Below are 20,192 nucleotides of genomic sequence, written 5' to 3'. Positions count from 1 at the left end.
TGGATGGATGGATGGATGGATGGATGGATGGATGGATGGATGGATGGATGGATGGATGGATGGATGGATGGATGGATGGATGGATGGATGGATGGATGGATGGATGGATGGATGGATGGATGGAGAGGCCTCGATTATTTAACTTGATTATTCATTGACTTTTGGAAACATGTTGCATTTATTGTACCTAAAGTACAGTAAAAAACAGTTAAACAAATCATCAGTGAAAACACCTTAAACTGGGAAATTTCCATTAATACTTTTGCCTTTGAACGTTTTTGATCCTCCATCAGAACACAGACAAAAAAGAGTTTACTTGCGAAATGTAATCTGCAAAAAAAAAAATCTCAATTAAATTTTTTTTGTTATCCTTAGGGGCCAAAATTGAAATCAGGATCAAAATTGATTAATTACACAACTCTAATAGATAGCTCGATAGATCCACTAAATGCTGTAGCACCTTCCTAATGCCTACTATGGGAAGACGAATTTATAAGTTGGCTGTGAAGGCATCATTTGCATGCGTCACTGCCAAGTGAAAACGCTTACAGCTAACTAGCTAGCTAACATCACCAAAATATCTACTTTTCATTAACATTGAAACACGTTGTAGTTTATCACTAATCTTTGTTTTGTGTTTTTGGAATTTATTTTATTTTAAAATTAATAAATACAATTGTCCTTGACCCGGTAGTGTAAACATTCTGCTTCCGCCGACTATGAGCCCATTCAGCGAAGATGGCGAATGCAGGGGTCTCGGTGGCTTCGCTGTGGACTGAAGTTAACCGTTGCGGTCAGAATGGAGACTTTACAAGAGCCCTTAAAGCTCTAACTAAAAGTAGGTACTTTCGTCTGTCATTGTTGCTCTCAAACAAAACTGGAGCGTCGGCCAGACAGTAGACATACGGTTCATATCTTCTGCCTCCAATCAGCGGAGTTTACTGGCTAAGCTAGGGCCAGCTGCATGACAGCTGTTAGCATGTGGCTAGGCTAACGGTAGTTAGACATCTACATGTCAGGTCTCTCAAAAACGTAATTATCTTTATATACCAAATTTCTACTCCTTATTGTATACTTACGTGTTGTTGCTACAAATCCAACTGTTCTATGTTGGGTTTATGTAAAGTTATAAGTCAATATTATGCTCCAGAAATACACCATTCCTTCCCTGATTAGTGACGTGTCCCTAGCCTTGCAGCTAACCGATCGTGGTCACCAGCTAACCAGCTTTTAGTCAGCTGTTACCAAACCGTTAGACACGTTTATTGACGGCTGATTCTTCTTCTAATACTGCTGTTTTCAGTCAGTAGTATCTCAGTGTGTAGTTGTCTTCTGATTTTTTATTGGATGTGTGTTTGTGTCCTCTTCTCTCACAGTTCTGCAAGAAAACAGGGACGATGTGACGGCCCTTCACTGTAAAATAGTTTGTCTTGTTCAGAATGGCAGCTTCAAAGAGGCGCTGAATGTAATGAACACACATTCAAAACTACTCGGCAGGTAATCAACTAATTGTGTGGTTATGTTCATAACTTTTTACACGTGTTGATTAGTAAATATGCATTCTTAAAATTTGCACTGGAACAAGTATCTGATTAAACAGGCAGGACACTTTTTCTTTAATTATTTATTAAAAAATTTTAATAAAGCAAAATGCATGCAGCAATCTTTGCTCATTGGTTTCCGCCTGTCAAATGTTAGGGTTTACTCACTGTCAAGTGATTGTAAATTAAATATTTGTTGTTTTTTTGGACTGTTGAACAGACAAAAAAGGCATTTGACGTGTTATTCCATTATAGAGTAATTGTTTCATTTATTATTCAAGTTGCTTTGTAAAAAAGTTGTAAAAAAGCAGGTGAAAGTGCTTAATTGAGTGAAAACAGTAGACAATAAATCGTACCTTAAATACAGGAAGATGGCATGCATACAGTGTATGTATGTATATGGGGGTGGTGATGGCGCAGTGGATAGGACACATGCCTTTGATGTGGCTGATCTGGGTTTGATTCCCACTGCGATACATCAGCCAACCAGAGCAAGACACCTAACACCTAGTGTTAAGAGGCGTGCGACCTCTGATATATTGCAATTGTATGTCGCTTTGGATAAAAAAGCGTCAGCTAAATGACGTAGTGTATATATACATGACATATATATACACCTACAAATGCAAAACAAAATATCTTTAATTTTTTTTTATAAACAACATAGTGTATCTGCAAACCTCAAATCCTCAAAAAACGCCTGTTCCACTACACTGAAGGAGCATAAGCTCTGAAGCTCTGTCTAATGTGTTAAAAAAAATATTGACAAAGTAATTGTTTAGTTAAATAAAATTGTCTTTTAGTTTGCTGTCAAAACGCTTAAAGAATATTATGACTTTATAAAACTTTTGCCGTGCTTGTTACATATTTTACACACATAACTAACATTACATGCTTACTTTATTTGCTTCCATTTCCTGCTGTTGGTTCCATCTCCCTATTGAAATTATTTGTATTACTGGTCTTTCTCAGTGAAGTTGTGTTTGAGAAGGCGTACTGCGAGTACCGGCTGAACAGAGTGGATAGTGCCCTGAAGACCATTGAGGCTGCTCCTGAACAAACAGACAAGCTGAAGGAGCTCTACGGTCAAGTGGTAAGGCTGAAGAAAACTATATTATTGCTGTATGCTTTTGATTTTTAGACAGTATACTTTTGAGCCTTGGGAAATGAAAAAAGAAAGCAGGGTTCCTGCCCACCCCCTTGTTGATGTGGAGCATCTTACAGAACACACAATTTGTCCTCACAATCTAGGATATGAGCTCATAAATTGCTGTATATGCAATATTGAATATTAATAATGAATATCTTCCTATCCATCCATGTAACATGTGATATAGGTTACATCGAACACAAGAACCTTTTGAAACCACATTTGGACATTAATTTGACACTGAAACACTCCTGATTGGAGCTCTCTCTCTTTTCCTTTTCCAGTTGTACAGACTGGAGCGCTACGATGACTGCAAGAGTGTCTACACAGATCTGATCAGGAATTCCCAGGATGAGTACGAGGAGGAGAGGAAAACCAACCTCGCTGCTGTGGTGGCTTCTATGAGTCAGTGGGAGGAAACTCCATTGGTAAGCACTCCTAGAAACTTCTTATTTTGGACTTTTTGAAGCCACTGTGCTGTAGTTTATCAACTTTTCTGTGTTGTTGACCAAGTCTTGGTTTCCGTCTTGAAACGAATGAGAAACAACAAATTGATTGCAAAAGTGTTAATATTTCTGTACGCCAAGCATGTTTAAAGTTGTAATAGCCTGATTTTATCAGCACTGGCCGATAGTTTTCTCTGGCGTTATTTACAGGCAGGCGTCCACAGGCAGTTCTATGGTGCTAGAGAGGCTGCAGTTCACGTGCAGACCATGCAGACCCCTCCACCACTAGCACCATGGCAGTCTTAAATTACAAATCAAGCACTTTATTTCAATGGCTATTTTTCAGTTTTATTGTTTTCTTAAATTATTTAAATGTGTTGACAAAGGACATTTTGTGATGACCTAATTTATATCTATCTTATAATAATATAATAGTGATATATTAGTCTGATAATATGTCAGCAAGCAATGCAACATCAAGGCTGTGTTGTAGATGTTGATGACACAGTTAACCATATGCAGTGCACCCATCCATATTATGCACATTGCACACATCATTTGGGGGATATGAATGTAAGATGATTGCAGAAGTGACACTGATCTGTGTTTTTGTTTATTATTTTTAAAGAAAAGGCAGAGCAGATTCCGAAAAAAATCCAGTGTGGCAGGGTTTATATCTTTATGATGTAAATTGAGAGAGCAAAAGCAGTATCGGCTCCAAATATCGGCTCAAGAAATCGGTCATCGGCTAAGGCTGATTTAAAAAAAAAACATATATATATATTGGCATTGGCACTAAAAAATCCATTTTTTGTCGATCCCTAGTTTAAAGTCTGGAACAGTTTGTCTCTCTGGAATGCTGTGCATAACAAATGACTCTGGAGTCATGCTTATATTCAGCTTATTCTTCATCTGTTGTTAACTAGTATAAATACCAGAGGAGAAGAAGAGCTTGGACAATTCGATCATGCTCACCTCAAAGTTACCGAGTGGACTGAATCTGTCGCCAGGCAAATTACTGTGCAATTGTTGTTTTATATGGATTTTAACTTATAATTTCTTTTGCAGGAAGATCTAGGTCTTCCCGAGTCCACGTACGAGTTGTGCTACAATGCTGCCTGCGCTTTGATTGGCCAAGGACAGCTTACAGAGGCACTCAATAAACTACGACAAGCAGAGGGTCAGTCCCATTCTGTTCTGCCTTCTCTGTCAAGGTGCTGTTTTATTCATTCTCGATTTTAAATTGAACTGATTGCTTTTCTTTCACAGAGCTTTGCAGAGTCTCGTTGGCAGATGATTCTGTGAGTGTTGCTTTTTTTTCTTCTAAATCTTAATTCATCAAATCTCATCCATTTTCAAGGAAATTGAGAGTTTTAATTTGTAACATCTTCGTCAGACAGTGGAAGATGTATTAGAGATGGCGTGACACACTTTGTGGAACTAAACATTTTTGTAAATTGATCTTGAAAGATCATGAAGTGAAAAATAATAACAGGGTATGAACTAGGGGTTGGAATCACCAGAGGCTTCACTGTACGATATCATTACGATACTTATGTCACAATACAATATTATTGCGATTTTAGACATATTGCAATATTCTGCGATATATATTCCAATTTATTACCTTTTTTCTAATTTTGTCCCCAAAAGGAAACTTTGTTAACATTTCTGTTTATTCACCTCACTTCAAGTTTATTGCTGCAAAATGGGATTATCTAGCAGACAAATTGACCAACACAAATATAATAGATTAATTCTTGGCGTCTCTGTATTGATACAGTATTGCTACAATAAATATTGCAAAACAATGCTGTTTTGATTTTTTTTTTTTCCTCACCCCTAGTATTAACTGATATAATTTAAAACGATCATGGAAGTCATTATTTATTTATTTTTTAATCTGGAGAGTGAAGTAAATTTTTGATTCCCAGAAATAGTCTGGTTTTGAAATTGATATTTGTTTGAGTTGAGATGTTACCAAGGTAGATGAGGATGTGAGAAGAAAACATTCACACTAGAAATTGATTAAATAGGAATTAGGGTGTTTTTGTTCAATTTGCAATCAATGTTAATGCTTATATGAATTCCCCCAGCATAATCCCTCTGATTGCTGGTTTGTCTCTTTCAGGATGTGACTGAGGAGGACATTGAGTCAGAGCTGGCCGTCATCCATTCTCAGATGGCGTACATCATGCAATTACAAGGTCGGACAGACGACGCTCTGCAGCTCTACAACCAGGTCATCAAGCTCAAGTGAGTGCAGGGATCATCACATTTAACTCACTCTCAGAAGCAGAGGAAGCGAATGTCGCACAGGTTCAAATAATGTTTTTTATTCTATTCTGAATTTGTGTTGTGATGGTACACGCAGTGTGTACATTTGTGCCAGTAGTATGTGTCAGTACTACATAGCAGATGTCAAATAGATATTCAATAATATGCTCTAAATTGCAGGCCATCAGATGTAGGGCTGCTTGCTGTGACTGCCAACAATATCATTACAATAAACAAGGTGGGTGTGTGACAATCCAACCAACTAAAACATTTCATCATCAAAGTATCATTGTGATCTCACTGTAAACCTCAGACTTACTCACTTCCCAATGTGCACCGCTGTGTTCAATATACTGAATAAACTGCACTGTAAAAAGAAATAACCCGTTAACAACTATCCACAGATGTGAAAGCCAAACTCCAACTGGATGAAGTGTATTTTCATTTAAACGCTGTCTGTTTTCATAGGACCAAAACGTGTTTGACTCCAAGAAAAAGGTGAAACTGACAAACGCTGAAGGTGTTGAATACAAGCTGGCGAAGAAGCAGCTGCAGGCCATTGACTTCAACAAAGCCCTCCTGGCCATGTACACTAACCAGGTAGCTAAAAACTGTTAGGGTTCACATTACGAAGGTAACAGTAATGGCTGATTTTCCAGAATTTTAGATTTCTCTACTGATCATTGTTGGTGCGTCTGTGCCCCGTCAACAGGCGGACCAGTGCAGGAAACTGTCATCCAGTCTTCAGTCTCAGAATCCGGGTCACCCGCGGCCGGTCCTCATACAGGTTGCTCAACTGTGCAGGGAGAAGCAGCACGGCAGGGCCATCGAGCTGCTCCAGGTAGAAATAACCAACACCGTTGTCTCACTCGCTCTCATCCTAAAAACAAGCTATTTTTCTTTCTGGTAAAGAAAGGCACCAACGTTGCTGATGTTTCATTCCCACATAAGCTGTCCATACTAAAAAAATGTATGTACATATAGGATTGACAGACACTTTTAAACACTCAGCAAATGGTTTTACAGTTACTGACACATACTGCCCACTGTCTGTAGCTCCAAAACATATTAAGTGTAAGACGTGACTGGAATAAGTAATACTAATATGATTCTAGATTTGTTTTAGGAGCTCATGCATCCGTAGCTGCAAGCCTTATTGGTCTGTCAAGGGGGATTCACGAAAATGTATTTAGTTCTTGTTTGGTGAAAAGTGATGCCAGTAGTTATGTTTTAAATGCATTCAGTGTTTTGTATTTTCAGTCATGCTGTCTTGACTTTTTTTCCAGCAATTCTCAGACCAACATCCAGAGAGTGCATCTGGCATCAAACTAACAATGGCACAACTCTATGTAATACAAGGTACTGGCACATCTTTACAGCTATTATGTCACACGGTCAGATTGTACTTTTCTACTTCAGTTTCCTATATTAAACACATAAATATCTTTGTCAAATTTAAAGCATATTTTGTTGTTAAATTTGGATTCAGTTTTTATTTAGAGTACTAAAATATTTATGAACAAGAAGAACATACAACCTTTAATGGAAGAATGACGTTTTCCAAAAAATTGATGTCTAACTCTTCAGTTTTCTAGAAATAAGCATTAGTTTCTAGTGATTTTAATTCTGATAATATGTAACATGGGCTTTTATATGGTCACGATAGCTGCAATTGTGTTCTAATACTCAGTTTTTGGGTCTTTCTTTTGGTCCTCAGGTCATGTAACAAAAGCTTGTGATGTTCTAAGGTCCATTGAAGAGTTCAAGCACAAATCAGGGATGGTAGGTCTAAAATGAAAACTATACCCTGTTTAGATACATCTCTGACCATTTTTGTATTGCAACATTGTCTCTTTCAATGATGGTAACTGTGTCAACTCTTTTATTCCAAAGCGTTCATCTAAACTGTGTCATTGACTCCTTTAGATTTCAGCTCTGGTAACGATGTACTCCCACGAAGAAGACATTGACAGCGCTATTGAGATTTTCAAACAAGCTATTGAACACTACCAGTCTGAACAGGTTTGTGGCCGATGTTCACGTTTGAACTCAAAAAAGTCTGTTGCAAGTTGATATAACACAATAGTGATTCTTCTGTGACTTCCTGTGAACTGGGTAGCCAACTTGGGCAGCAATTGCCACTTTCTCTGTTGCTCGACTGTGCCTTGTAATGCTGTGCAGTCAATGCTATGCCATGAATTCTAAAAACTACTATTTTTAGTCACTGTTCCATTATCTTTTACTGTGAGACTGTTATTGCCACTCTACTTTTCAACACCAAGAGCCTGGATCTGTCTGAGGTTTCTTCCTCGCCACTGTCGCACTGTTGATTTCCCTGAAGGGAACTACTAGAACTGTTCGGTCCTTGTAAATTATAGTGTGGTCTAGACCTATTCTGTCTAAGTGTCTAAGTTTCTCGAGATAACTCTTGTTATGACTTGATACTATAAATATAATTGAATTACACAAACTCAAAATGTATCAACCATTCTCAGGGAACAATACACTGTCACCTAAACCCTCTGTATTTGATTGATGGGTAATTGCAGGAAGTGCAGTGCAGAAACATTACAGCATTGAGTGCTTCATAAAAAAAAAATCAAAGCAGGGATGAAGTCCAATTTTAACAACAAATGCTGCCCATCGCCACTTATACTGTAGCTCAGGCTGTGGGTAATCCTTTCTTCTGACAAGACAAAGCCACACATGAACTCAGTTGTGACATCTGAATGTTTCCACTGTGTAATCAGCCTGCCTTCGTCCTCCACAGCCCGGATCTGCTGCACACTTGGCACTTGTACGAGAAGCTGCCAATTTCAAACTGAAGTACGGACGGAAAAAAGAAGCCATTAGTGATCTGGAGCAGCTGTGGAAGTGAGTTACGTGCGTGCGTGTGCATGCGTGCCAAAATGCTAGACCCTACATCTCTAAAGGGCTGTTTGAGAGTTAACACTTGGTTTTAGGGTTAGAATTAGGTAAGGGTTAAGGTTAGGCATGTGGTTGTGATGGTAAGGGGCTGGGAAATGAATTATGTCGATGAATGTCTTGTCGGCATGATGTAGTGGAGCTCATATGTTTATCAGGTTCTTAAACTGCTTAATAAACATTCCAATGTGCATATAGAGCAGGAAAAAAAGAAATTATAAGATAACAAATTAAAGTCTGTGAAGGCAAAATATTAATCACTTACATATTTGTGCAGCACATCTGTGAGTGACTGCAACCTTTAAACTTTCCAGTTTTTGTGTTCATTTGTTGAAATTCCTGCTTTTATAACAATGAAGCTAACTTTGTTTCATTTTTCTTGAAACAGGCAAAACACCAACGACATCCACACACTGGCACAACTCATCTCGGCGTATTCTCTGGTGGACACAGACAAAGCCAAATCGTATCCTTTAACCTTTTGAAACGATTGAAGACACTAAAGCTATCTATTTATTAATTTATCCTAGTAATTTGCAATTTGGTGCTCTGTTAATCTGCAATCATTTTCAAGCAAAAACACCAACATTTTACCGATTTTAGTTACTCAAATGTGAGGGTGTTAGGAATATATGAACATTGTTGTTTTGGATTGACGATCAGATAAAACAAGGACCACAGTGTTCTGTCACTTCCTGTTCAGCCTGAAGGCTGCTGGAAACCGCTGGAAACTGTCTGACTTGAGAGCGGATTTTTGTCACCGCCCCCCCGGCTGCTGCTGCCTGCTCTCGCCCACTTTACAGGCGAGGCGCAGTTCATTTTGAGCGAGCCTAGCGCCTTCCTAACAATGATAATGCAAAAGGGTTTAGCATAGGACTCTCAGATGACATCATGACAATTACGCAAATTAAAATGTACATTTCAAGAGTTGTGTCGAAACAGTTGTGTCCTTAGCAGTCCTCTCCAGCCTCAGCAAGCACCTACCATCCGCAGACACAATGGCCTTAAATGTGGACGTGGACGAGCTGGAGAACTCCCACGGAGCCAACTACGTCAGGAAAAAAGCTGCTAAGGTCCCAGGAGAAAACCTTCCAAAAGAACAAATGTAAACCCCTTATTACTCCACATCAGCATTCTAATGTTCACAACATTTTCTAGATTTAAATACCTGTTTTGTGTTAAAAATGTATTAAGCAGAGTGAGAAGGATGATCTTTTACTTCCTTTAATCTAATAAGTCTTTGTTCTCTTTACAGCCAAGGAGAGATTAAAAAGAAGAAGAAGAAAAAGAGAGGTATGCCGTTAATCAAACTTTGTTTTGGGGACAGATTATTTCCAAAATAATACTAAATGGCACTTGCTGTCAAGAATTGTTAAAGGTCCCATGGCATGAAAATTTCACTTTATGATGTTTTTTGACATTAATGAGTTCCCCCAGCCTGCCTGTGGTCCCCCAGTGGCTAGAAATGGTGATAGGTGTAAACCAAGTCCTGGGTATCCTGCTCTGCCTTTGAGAAAATGAGAGCTCAGATGGGCCGATCTGGAATCTAGACCCTCATAAGGGGCAAGGTTACCCCGAGCAAAGTGGCAGTTGGTAGAGCTTATTTTCCCTCTTATACAAGCTACAGATACATTATGCAGATACTGTAAATCCTCATATAAAAACCGGGGGCCTTTATTTGCCTGAACTGCAGAAGGTAACAGGCTTTTATTTGAAGCAGGCTTTTGTTAGAGGCAGACCTTTATTTCTAATTCCATCTGTTTGATAAGTATAATTGTTTTAAATATACCGTTTTAAATTAAAAGCCATACCGTTCCAGTGGACAGATCATTCATTTTTTAGGAAACATTTGCAATATATCACCCTACAACCACAGCCAGAAGGGCGACAAAGTCTGTCACTAGCACTAGATGTCACATTCAATGTGGCCACTGCCATCTATTGGCACCTGTACGTTACTACAAACTACACTTGTCTCAGTGACACATACATCCGCCTTCACTAAAATACTGGTAGGACAATAATACTTTACATGAGTAGGCATACCATACCATAATCCAGAAAAACAAAGTGTGGAAAACACCATGAATATAGTGTTGAATCTGTTAAATTAAATTGGTTGAAATATAAACTTGAAAACACATTATATGAAAGGCACTTAGGTGATTATCCACACTCCTTTTTCCCCCAGCTTTAACTTAAGTCGGGCCTATATTTGTCCGTGTTGACTACGCCCCGGCCACTATCAGAGGCCCAGCGTTTAATTGACTACCGTTTTTTTTTTTTTGAGGAATTACGGTAGTTAATGACCACAGAGGCGTCTCATTTATTTACTCACGCTGTGCTGAGCGCCACCCTGCAGTGATTTCTTCATGTTCTTTTCTTTTAGGCAAACTGCCCAAAAACTATGACCCAAAAAGTACCCCTGACCCTGAGAGGTGGATGCCCATGAAGGAGCGTTCCTACTACAGAGGCAAGAAGAAGGGAAAGAAGAAGGAGCAAATAGGAAAAGGCACACAGGGAGCAACGGCAGGAGCTTCGGCTGAATTGTGAGTATGCACATCACTTTCGAGTGGAGTTGTCTGGGTGCAATTTCCTGTAATTGAAACCCCATAATCAACTCCGCTAATGGAGGGAAAAGCACTCAAAATTGTCCTTTTGTTTCCCTGCCAATGAATCCTCAGTGGGAATGTCCAGCGGCTGTGCAAAAGAAACGGCTTGTGTGTAATTTAGGCCAAAGTAGCCAAAGTAGAAATCCATATGCTAAGAAGGTCTGAAATATCTCTATACTTGGAAAAGTCAGGCAGTGTCAACACAGACAGGCCCAAAGTACACACACATTCACAAACAGGACCTATACATGCACTAATGGAGAGATGTCAGAGTGAGGGGACAGCACATGGATGAGCATTTGGGAGTTTGGTGCCTTTGCCCAAGGGCTTCTTCTCATCTAATGACAAGAAAGCAAATACGTATTTCCAACTACTCCTTGAAAGTACTTGAAGGGCATAGAATGACACATGGCATAAGGTTTTCCAAACATCTCAGTTCAACTAGTTTGAAGAGTTTACCGGTGTATTATAGGTTCAAAATGTTCCCAGAATTAACAAATATGTCATTGAGAGCAATCTCTGACACGTTTTTTGCTCTTCCTCTGTTCAGGGATGCCAGTAAGACAGCCAGTAGCCCCCCTACTTCCCCCAGACCAGGGTCTGCATCCGGCTCCTCTTCAGCCGCCGCCAGCAACGTGGTCCCCCCACGGCAGCAGAAACCTGCAGCCTCGGGGGCCACACGCAAGAAGGCACCACAGAAGAAGAAGAAGGGAGGCAAAGGAGGCTGGTAGTCAGAGGGAAGCAACACATCAGGCAGAGGGGATATGGGATACTCTGTCTCACCAAGAAATCATAAGCTTTTCTCTTTTTTATGTTTCAAGTTAAATTGAACTTTTTGTTATGGCCATTCATATAAATATGTCAAACCAAAAGCTCCCCTCTTCTCTTCTATGTTATTAATTTGTGGTGTTAAAAGTACAGAAGAGAGAGAGAGAGAGAGAGAGAGTGTATTTAAAGGACAGTTCCACTGAAATTAACTTTTTGTATCTTAGCGAAAGCAGATTGTTTCTTAAAAGATTTCTTTTTACCCGTGACCCTCTGAGTTCACAGTGAAATCAGAGTTCTTTTTTCATTAAATGGTCCGATGAATGGGAAATGCTTTTTCTTCGCTGTTACCTGGTGCTCTTTTTTTATCGAAATGTTCTCCTCTATTGTCCTCCTGTAATATATCAGGATTTCACAGAGATGCTGCATTCAGAAACCTCTGTAAATGTCTATAAAATATGAAAATAGATTGTTCGGTAGATCCATCAAACTTTTATTCCATTGTTTCAACTAAATCATTAAAATCATGTCACTGCTGACTTTAAGACCTCACAGTTTCATTTAATTCCGTGCCATGTCGGTGTTGCATTTTCCTTACTGTTAATTATGCAGTTATGAAAACAAACTACTTTTGCAAAGTAACTCAAAGTTAAATTTTGGTGGAACTGTCCTTAATATTTCTTGGGTCGGAGTATTAGGAGATACCTTCTCTGGCTGTTTGCTTTCCTTTAACCGTCTCTTCTCTTCACTTCCAATCAGCTGCCAAGATGCAATGTTAAAGAATCTTTATTTTTCAGTCCCTGTCTTGGTCTAAATTCAAGCAAATAATTTAAATTCTTAAATTGAATTCTGTCCGATGCATGTTTTTAAGACCAAACAGGTTTCCCCTTTTGTTAAGTCTTAATAAAACTCTTAATTACATGGCCTCTGTGTTTCCGTTTAACTAGATGGCTACTACTCTACTACTTTAACTGCAAGGTTTTGTTTTTTTTAAAGGATTCATTAGCATTCGATATGCAGTTGATGTTTCATTTAGTTAAAAAAAAAAGATAGCAAGTGGAGCCCCCTGGGGGTGCGTGTAATATTGATTGCAAACGTGCACATGATTTCCATATATAATGAACCATTTTTTAAATAATAGAACAGAATATGAATCTCCAGAATGAAAGCAGGTAAATATGTCTTATACATATACTGACAAAAAAGCCAATTTTGAGGAATTTGCAACTTCAAATAATCGAATGAGATTATCTTGATCTTTTTTTTTTCACCTCTTTAATCTCCATATTCCAATCTATAAAGACAGACTACCGCTATCTTTTGTAGATGCGTTTAAGGAGATGCATTTCCCCAGCCATATAAATGTTAGGTCTATGATATATTTTATTTTAGGAAGCTATACTTCAAAAGGTAAACATATAGGTTATTAAGTTAATTTTGGGGATTATAATTATTGTTGTTGAAGTAATATTCAACAAAGAAATATATTTAATTTACTAGGGACACGATCTCGTGTTTTAACACCCAGGTAAACCACACCTGATGGTTAATCGCCATGATTGGCTCCTTCCACTTGTGGGCGTAGTTCTCCGGTAATTAGCCAATGACGAGCCTCACCTGCCGTGAATCCGTTCAGAGCTCTTTCAGAGTTTCAGTCATATCTGAGGTTATTGTTTTGCGCGCAGGATGCCTCGGAAGCCGCCGGTTTACTCGGATTTCTTCTACAATCCTCTGACAGAAGATGTGGAGCAACTTCTGGCTCGTTTCCAGCACACTGACTCAGTCAGGTACGAGTTGTTCTCAGCCATTTGGAGGGAGATGAGCTTCTCAGATGTTTTCAGAGGCATCTCCAGTGTGGCTGAGCTGAAGAGATTCTGTAGAGTAGCGCTGGCCACAGCCGTCAAGTACTTCCTGCCTCCATACAGCTACCAGGTTCGGGTGGGAGGCTTGTATTTGATGTTTGGTTTGTACCACACACAACTTGCCATTCCACCAGTGAAGATCAGACTCGCTCTGAGGGACTGGACTCCAATCCAGAAGTTTATCAAGGACTCATTGAAGTATGGGCATCAAGATGTTGTTTACATATACGAAAAGCTTGTTGCAACCAAAGCCATACACTACACAGCCATGCCGCATTTTCTCATCTTCCAAAAGCAGATGAAGCCAAAGAGGGATGCCGTGTGTACAGAGTTTATTGGGAGGAGCACAGCAGTCCAGGATCTCATCTCTGCAGACATCCTGGAGGAGCTTTCCAACATCCAGAACCACTACGAGCAGCTCAAGGAGGCCACGACGGAGGCCAGCTGCCAGGCCACCATGACCCATCGGACATTTTCCGCCCAACTGAAAGACTGCATGTCAGAGTTCATCACTTGGCAGCAGAAGACTTTCTCACAGGAGAACAAAGGCAAGAAGTCTGTTGATGATTGTGATGAGGATGGGGATGAGGATGAGGATGAGATGGAGAAGCACGCTGAGGCTGAGAGCAGCAGCAGCAGGGCCAGGCTCCTGTCCTCCATCAAGCAGAAGAGCTACAGCAACTTCCAGGAGGCGCCCAAGTCCAGGAGGCATCGAAAGGCCAAGACAGTGGAGTCTTACAGCTCCGGGGCAGAACAGGTCCAGGAAACTGGGGTTGGGCAGCGAAAGAGGCCTCCCTCACTGCGGGCTCGGACCCAGAAGAGTCTCGGGGTGACTCGGGATGACAGCAAGCTCCAGGCCTGGCTCCTGAGTGCTCCTAAGAAACAGGAGAAGATGCTGATGAAGAGGACCAACCAGGCAGCACCTTTCAAATATGATGGGTAGGGAGGACGGATGGCTTTCAGATACACAAAGAAGTTCTGGCCTTTGTTTTTTCATCCAGTTAAAATACCTTTTGGATTTGATAAACAGTTTGATTTTAGTTGATTTTTCCTCATTATGCATCTGTTGTTTAAATGGAATTCTTTAATTTGTTAATAAATGTATTTCATGATTGCCTCACCTTCGTGTTTTAGGCCTACTCCTGACTTCAACATTGCAGGTTTGAGTAAGAAAAGGGTTGACTTCACAATCTGGACTGTCTTGTCTTTTGTGAGGACACTCAACTGTTTTTTTCAAACCTTTGCAGGGATCTGTTGTCTATATAGAAAACCCCAACAAACACCCAAATCTATTAATGGTAGGCCTACGTGCATTTCGTTTCCATTCATTGATTTTTCTTGCCATTCTTAATCCCATGAGTAATGAAAAGATCAAAATTAGCCTACTTCTTTAACCACTCAGTGGTTTAGAAAGTATTCGGACCCAGTATTCACTGTATTGGCTGTACAAGGTAGTATACTTGAGCATTAAGCGCAAGTAAAAGTACTCAAGGAAAGAGTTTCCTACACTAAAATTGTGAATTTTCTTTTATCAAATTCTTGAAACGTCATTGGAGTTAACACAGTATGGAGTATTTTTACAGCATTGGCAGATTGTGTCACATTTCAATTAAAAATAAGACCACCTGAAAATTGCAGTGTGTTAAATCTTAGTATGCAAAATAACTAGTAACTTCAGTTGTCAAGAATAAAGTAGCAGACAAACACTCAAAGTACAAGTACCTCAATTCCGTACTTGAGTAACTGGTTCTAATTACTTGATTGATCTCAGGTTTGTTAAAAAGCTGTTTATAATGAAATATTTTAGGAACAATGGCGCCCTCATGCGGTGGGATTGTAACGCTGCATCAACAAAAAGCGGCGCACTTCATTCCGGAAACATCGTTTTGAGGAGTTCCTCCTCCGCTTCCTGTCTGCTAATCCACTTGTTGAGTGGAGGAGGAGGACAACAAGGTGGACGCAAAGAAAAAAAAAACTAAAAGTACAACAATGGCGTAAAAGGACGGATAAAGAGCAACAGGTTGGAAAGTAAAACCCGGCGGTTGAGCACCATGCTCGGTTTCAAGGAAGCCGGTGTCCTCGGCACCTCCGTCGTTATCGCGGGGGGAGTCGCTTATCTGATATGGAACTACGCGTCCTCCTCCGGGGAGAAGAAGCCTGAAAGTCGGCCGGAGAAAGACGGTAAAAGTTCTCGAGAGGAAGAAGAGGAAAAGGCACAGGCGAGAAGAGCGGGAACTACGGCTGAACACACTATTGTGGCCGCTGCTGCTGCTCCTGTTGCGGCTGCTCAAGCTTCGAAGGTAAAACTACATATTGTCCTGGAAACAGTTGTTTGGACAGTGTAGTATCATAAAGGCCGACATTAAAACTTGTTTTCAAAAAATTGATATCCTGACGTTCTTAGGACAGAGGAAGGACCGAGGCAGAAACAGTTTTTGGGTGAAGTTAAATGTGCCTACACATTTAACTTCACCTAAAAGTGGTTTAGTATTAGCATGAGCTTGAGGTAGCTAGCCAGTCACTCTCAGTAGAAGAAACGCCCGAAACAGATCAGAGTACAGCAGCTATCAATATAGTTGTTTTTTTAGGATTGGCTGGATAATTATGAATATCATCCAGAGTTTAAAAAACTACTACTACAACTAGATAAATACCCTTTTTAGTTTAATGGTTAAACAACAGCAACAAGTGCATGCAAGTTCTCTGGGGATTGTTGTGGAGAATTCTGGGAAGTGTAGGACCTAATTAGTAAGACAAGTGACAATGTTTGGTTTTTTTCAAACTAAAATTCCAAAATTGCCTTTTTTTCCATGCTGTCAAATATAGATATTTGGTGGTTTTCTTTAGTATCTGTGACAGTGAAAACTAATCAGCAGATTAAGCAATAATAGTTTGTTGCAGCCCTAACGTATACCTACATTAACAATAATATTAAAACTAATTGTTAGTCCATGGAGGTTTTTTTTTCCATTCTTCCTTAGAAACTCTGTATGTCATATTAGCCTTTTGGATATGTTAGCTATAGGGTTCTTCCGCCCTCATGTGGAATTCTAAGTAACGACAACAAAACTGTTTGCACGTCCATGTGACACAAGCCTTACGTGACAGATTATTTTATTGATAAATCTAATAATTAGTCTATCAAACATAGGATAATTGTAGGCAAAAAAACAATGTCTTGGTTCATCGCCTTTTTTTTGTCCCTCAAGGGAAGATTTGATTTGCAGTAGAGGGCATAACCTCCAACAGCATACAAGTGGACACGGGTCATTAATCACAACAGTTACGTTAGATTCAACTTTATTGTCATTGCACATGTCACAAGTACAGAGCAACAGAATGTAGTTAGTTACAGAACACATCCAAATAAAAACATAGACATGTATGAAGTGAGTATAGTTATGGTATCAGTAAAGAAGCAGCTGTCTTAATCTGCCGTGTACTTGTCTGTGTTCTGCAGTCTCAGTCTGTGGAGTCAGCAGGGACACAGGTGCTGGTTCTGGGTCTGGATGGGGCGGGTAAAACCAGCCTGCTGCACTGTTTGGCCACCGGGTGCCTGGAGCAGGACACGGAGCCGACGCAGGGCTTCAACGCAGTCTCCATCAGCAGAGAGGACCTGCAAATCGAGTTCCTAGAAAGTAGGTCTAAACCCAAAAGAGATGTGGTCAATGCCCAGTGTTTCCTTTAGGATTTTCTTTTTTTTTAGCAGTTGGGGCAAGACTGTCTGAACAGCACACATCAGTTCCCCATAATCTCCAAAAGAACTACTTCCATGTCCCTGTTCTGCAGGTATTCCACAAGTGTCCCTCGTTTAGAAGTCTGCCAGCTAATCCTGCCTTGTGCTAACCAAAGCTGGAGAAAGAGTTATCTAGCTGATGGGATCTTACCTAGCGACTGCGCATGTGTGACTCCTAACAAAGATAGTATAGAAGTGAGATGTTTCACTCTGGAGCTAAAACAGAGACCCAAACAGGATCTGCAGCAATGTGCAGTTCAACAAAAATATGGTGTTTTTTGAAAATGAAACCATGTAAACCAATTCTGGTAAAACCTCAACATAAAATTTATGAACCTGAAAATAAGCATAATATGGGTGCTTTAAAAGGCGACCAAAACTACATTGTGCGGCTACCCTCTTTCTGATACCGTGGCGGCAGACATTTTGCCATGGAGGGCCGCTGCTGCAAAATCAACATGTTTAGAGAAAACACTGATGCCACCAATCACCTTCTGCTTCACGCCATGAGTTTGATGTCAATGTCATTGTCTGTCTGTCAGTTGGAGGTAAAGAGGAACTCCGGCCGTACTGGCAGAAGTACATATCCAAGGCCCTCCTGCTGGTGTTCGTGGTCGACTCCTCCAACCCACAGCTTTTCCCTGTTGCTAAGAAGCATTTACATGAGGTGCTGGCTTCCGACCCCCGCCTGCCTTTAATGGTACTGGCCCACAAACAGGTGAGAATGACAGATAAAAACACTCCAGGCTGCTTTTAACAAATGCCTGCTGGCCCTATTGTCCTCGAAGAGCGCTACACAGATTATAATTAGAGACTGTGTGTTCACATGGGATTCAACAAATGATTGTTTTCATTATCCATTAATGTACTTATTATTTTCTCTCTTATTCATTTGGTCTCAATAGAAAATATACAATGGTAAATAGTATGATGTAGTTTCTTAGGGTCCAATTAGTTATTTTCAAATGTCTTGTTTTGTCCAATCAAAACTCAATATATAAAAGCATGTTTTCGCATTTGTTGAATATTGGTCCATCCAATTTTTTTTTTTTAAAGATGAATGGAATATCAAAATAGTTGCTGATTCATTTTCTGTTAATCGATACATCTCTATTGTTCAGATATTTTTTCTGCTCAGAATGTTGTCATGGCCTGACAACTAAGATTTTGATCGTCTCACTCGCATCTGAAGGAACAGATTCGCTCCTACTTGACTCACTCCAGCTGTCTTCACTGTAGCCTGTGTTTCCCACTATACCCATGGGGTGGCAGTAGCTCAGTCAGTAGGGGAATGGGTACCGGATGGTTGCTGGCTCAAGTCCCTATACGCACCAAAGTATAGTGGTGGACTGGCAGCTGGAGAGATGCCAATTCCTGGGCACTGCCAAGGTGCTCTTGAGCAAGGCATCAAACCCCCAACTGCTCAGGGCGCCTTTCCATGGGCAGCTCCCTTCCTTTGACATATCCATTTAGTGCATGTATAGGTACTGAGCATGTGTGTGTAATTCAGGCCTGTGTGTAATAACAACAGAGTGTAAACACTGTAATTTCCCCTTGTGGGATTAATAAAGTATACATTATTATTGTTATTATTAAACACTTCATAAGAACATTCTGTTTAGTTTCTACAAAGTTACACGTGTCAAAATAAAGGAAATGTTTACTTTCATAATACTTTCACTGGAGTGAGACCTGTCCAGAATCTAAAAAAGTTAAACTCCAGAGCAGACATCCTCAGGTGTATCTTTTATAATGAAGTATACAAGCAGATGTCCCCTCACGTTTGTCTCATGTTTCCAGGACCTTCCAGGATCCTGCAGTATCACAGACCTCCACGACGCTCTGTCTCTGTCGGAGGTCGGGGACCGCAAGTTGTTCCTCATCAGCACCTATGTGAAGAAGGGCAATGCAGAGCTCGCCTATGGCGTCCAGGACGCTCGCGACCTGATCATCCAGATGGTTTGTGACAGCAGATAAACACACTCCGTTTGGTGGTTGTCACTTACGCCTGTGTTTTTGATACAAATTAAATAGATTCTCTGCACCTTTACACATCAGTGTTTTCGCTACACCAGGACGGCTGAAAGTCTTTAGTTTATTTATGAGAAAATTAAAAAATGTGTTTGTTTTTGTATGGTATAGTTGGACTTATGAAACTCGTGGATTCTGGATGTGATAGTGTAAAATTTCACTGACTTGGAAAAACACTTTAATTGTTTGACAATGATGTTTTTTTTCCAGACCTATCTTTGTTTAAGCTAGGTGCCTACAGGACACTCCTAACAACTTGTGTTTTCAACTGTTATCTCCACCAAAGATTTATTTTATTTTCATCATCCAGGTGGTGATGAGTTTCACTTGTCAACCATGGCACACAAGCAGCCCTAGAAAGCAGTTAATGCAGATGGTGCAGAATCACAGTGGATTCATTTCAGCAATCTGTGTAGCTGCTGGTTGCAGCTTTATCACCAGCGATGAGCTAACAGTCTGGTAACTAATTGGTTAAGTAGGCAAACACAAATGTGAAAAGCACTGTTGGCTGTAACCGCCGGTTGTTTTTCTAATTTGTACTGTGTCATGATGTTTGTCATAATACACAGAATATGGAATGCCTCGATACTATGACTTAAAGCTGTACTGGGCAAGATTGTAATGAGAAAACAACCCATAATATCAACTTAAAGTACAAAGTGAGACACCCATCCCTACTGGTAAACACCTGTTACATTTACTTAGTGAACTTTCAAAGCAACTCTCAAAGCTTAAAGGTGCCCTGCCACACGTATTTCATTACCTTGTGGTACTGTCTGGAGGTCTACCATGGACTCTGTAACATTTATTGGGGAATAATTTCCTTGGTTACCTTGTTTCAGGCCAT

The 20,192-nt window shown here is 40.1% G+C and overlaps 3 protein-coding genes across 3 annotated transcripts in view; all 3 read left to right on the top strand.

The window, feature by feature from the left end:
* The first annotated feature begins 571 nt into the window (after positions 1–571).
* srp72 (signal recognition particle 72) lies at positions 572–12,637 on the top strand. Its single transcript, XM_032527254.1, has 19 exons — positions 572–838; positions 1,377–1,497; positions 2,514–2,634; positions 2,976–3,119; positions 4,206–4,317; positions 4,407–4,438; positions 5,269–5,393; positions 5,595–5,652; positions 5,883–6,014; positions 6,127–6,255; positions 6,701–6,773; positions 7,132–7,196; positions 7,341–7,436; positions 8,185–8,288; positions 8,728–8,805; positions 9,307–9,444; positions 9,595–9,632; positions 10,729–10,888; positions 11,502–12,637. Exons 1-19 carry the CDS (start codon positions 739–741, stop codon positions 11,680–11,682), a joined length of 2,007 nt encoding a protein of 668 aa, XP_032383145.1. The 5' UTR covers positions 572–738; the 3' UTR covers positions 11,683–12,637.
* A 590-nt stretch (positions 12,638–13,227) lies between these two features.
* LOC116696360 (snRNA-activating protein complex subunit 1-like) lies at positions 13,228–14,698 on the top strand. Its single transcript, XM_032527255.1, has one exon. It carries the CDS (start codon positions 13,403–13,405, stop codon positions 14,519–14,521), a length of 1,119 nt encoding a protein of 372 aa, XP_032383146.1. The 5' UTR covers positions 13,228–13,402; the 3' UTR covers positions 14,522–14,698.
* Positions 14,699–15,447: 749 nt separating this feature from the next.
* The window catches only part of arl9 (ADP-ribosylation factor-like 9), a 5,669-nt gene continuing 924 nt past the window's right edge, over positions 15,448–20,192 (top strand). Inside the window, exons 1-4 of the mRNA XM_032527260.1 lie at positions 15,448–15,878; positions 17,039–17,216; positions 17,857–18,032; positions 19,115–20,192. The exon at positions 19,115–20,192 is cut by the window's right edge and continues 924 nt beyond it. Coding sequence (XP_032383151.1) covers positions 15,630–15,878; positions 17,039–17,216; positions 17,857–18,032; positions 19,115–19,291 — 780 coding nt within the window. The 5' untranslated portion in view covers positions 15,448–15,629 and the 3' untranslated portion in view covers positions 19,292–20,192. The remainder of the gene's footprint in view (positions 15,879–17,038; positions 17,217–17,856; positions 18,033–19,114) is intronic.

This window comes from Etheostoma spectabile, chromosome 10, assembly GCF_008692095.1.
Source record: "Etheostoma spectabile isolate EspeVRDwgs_2016 chromosome 10, UIUC_Espe_1.0, whole genome shotgun sequence".
Taxonomy (NCBI): domain Eukaryota; kingdom Metazoa; phylum Chordata; class Actinopteri; order Perciformes; family Percidae; genus Etheostoma; species Etheostoma spectabile.
Note: the sequence above shows the minus strand (reverse complement) of the source record. Positions and strands in the feature narration are given on the sequence as shown.

Bases quoted from the DNA above. Each gene is read 5' to 3' on its own strand.
- srp72 (XM_032527254.1), top strand. From the start codon at position 739: ATGGCGAATGCAGGGGTCTCGGTGGCTTCGCTGTGGACTGAAGTTAAC. The intron at 1,498-2,513 runs GTAATCAACTAA...GGTCTTTCTCAG, and splicing joins CATTCAAAACTACTCGGCAG to TGAAGTTGTGTTTGAGAAGG. The intron at 9,445-9,594 runs GTAAACCCCTTA...TTCTCTTTACAG, and splicing joins AACCTTCCAAAAGAACAAAT to CCAAGGAGAGATTAAAAAGA.
- LOC116696360 (XM_032527255.1), top strand. From the start codon at position 13,403: ATGCCTCGGAAGCCGCCGGTTTACTCGGATTTCTTCTACAATCCTCTG.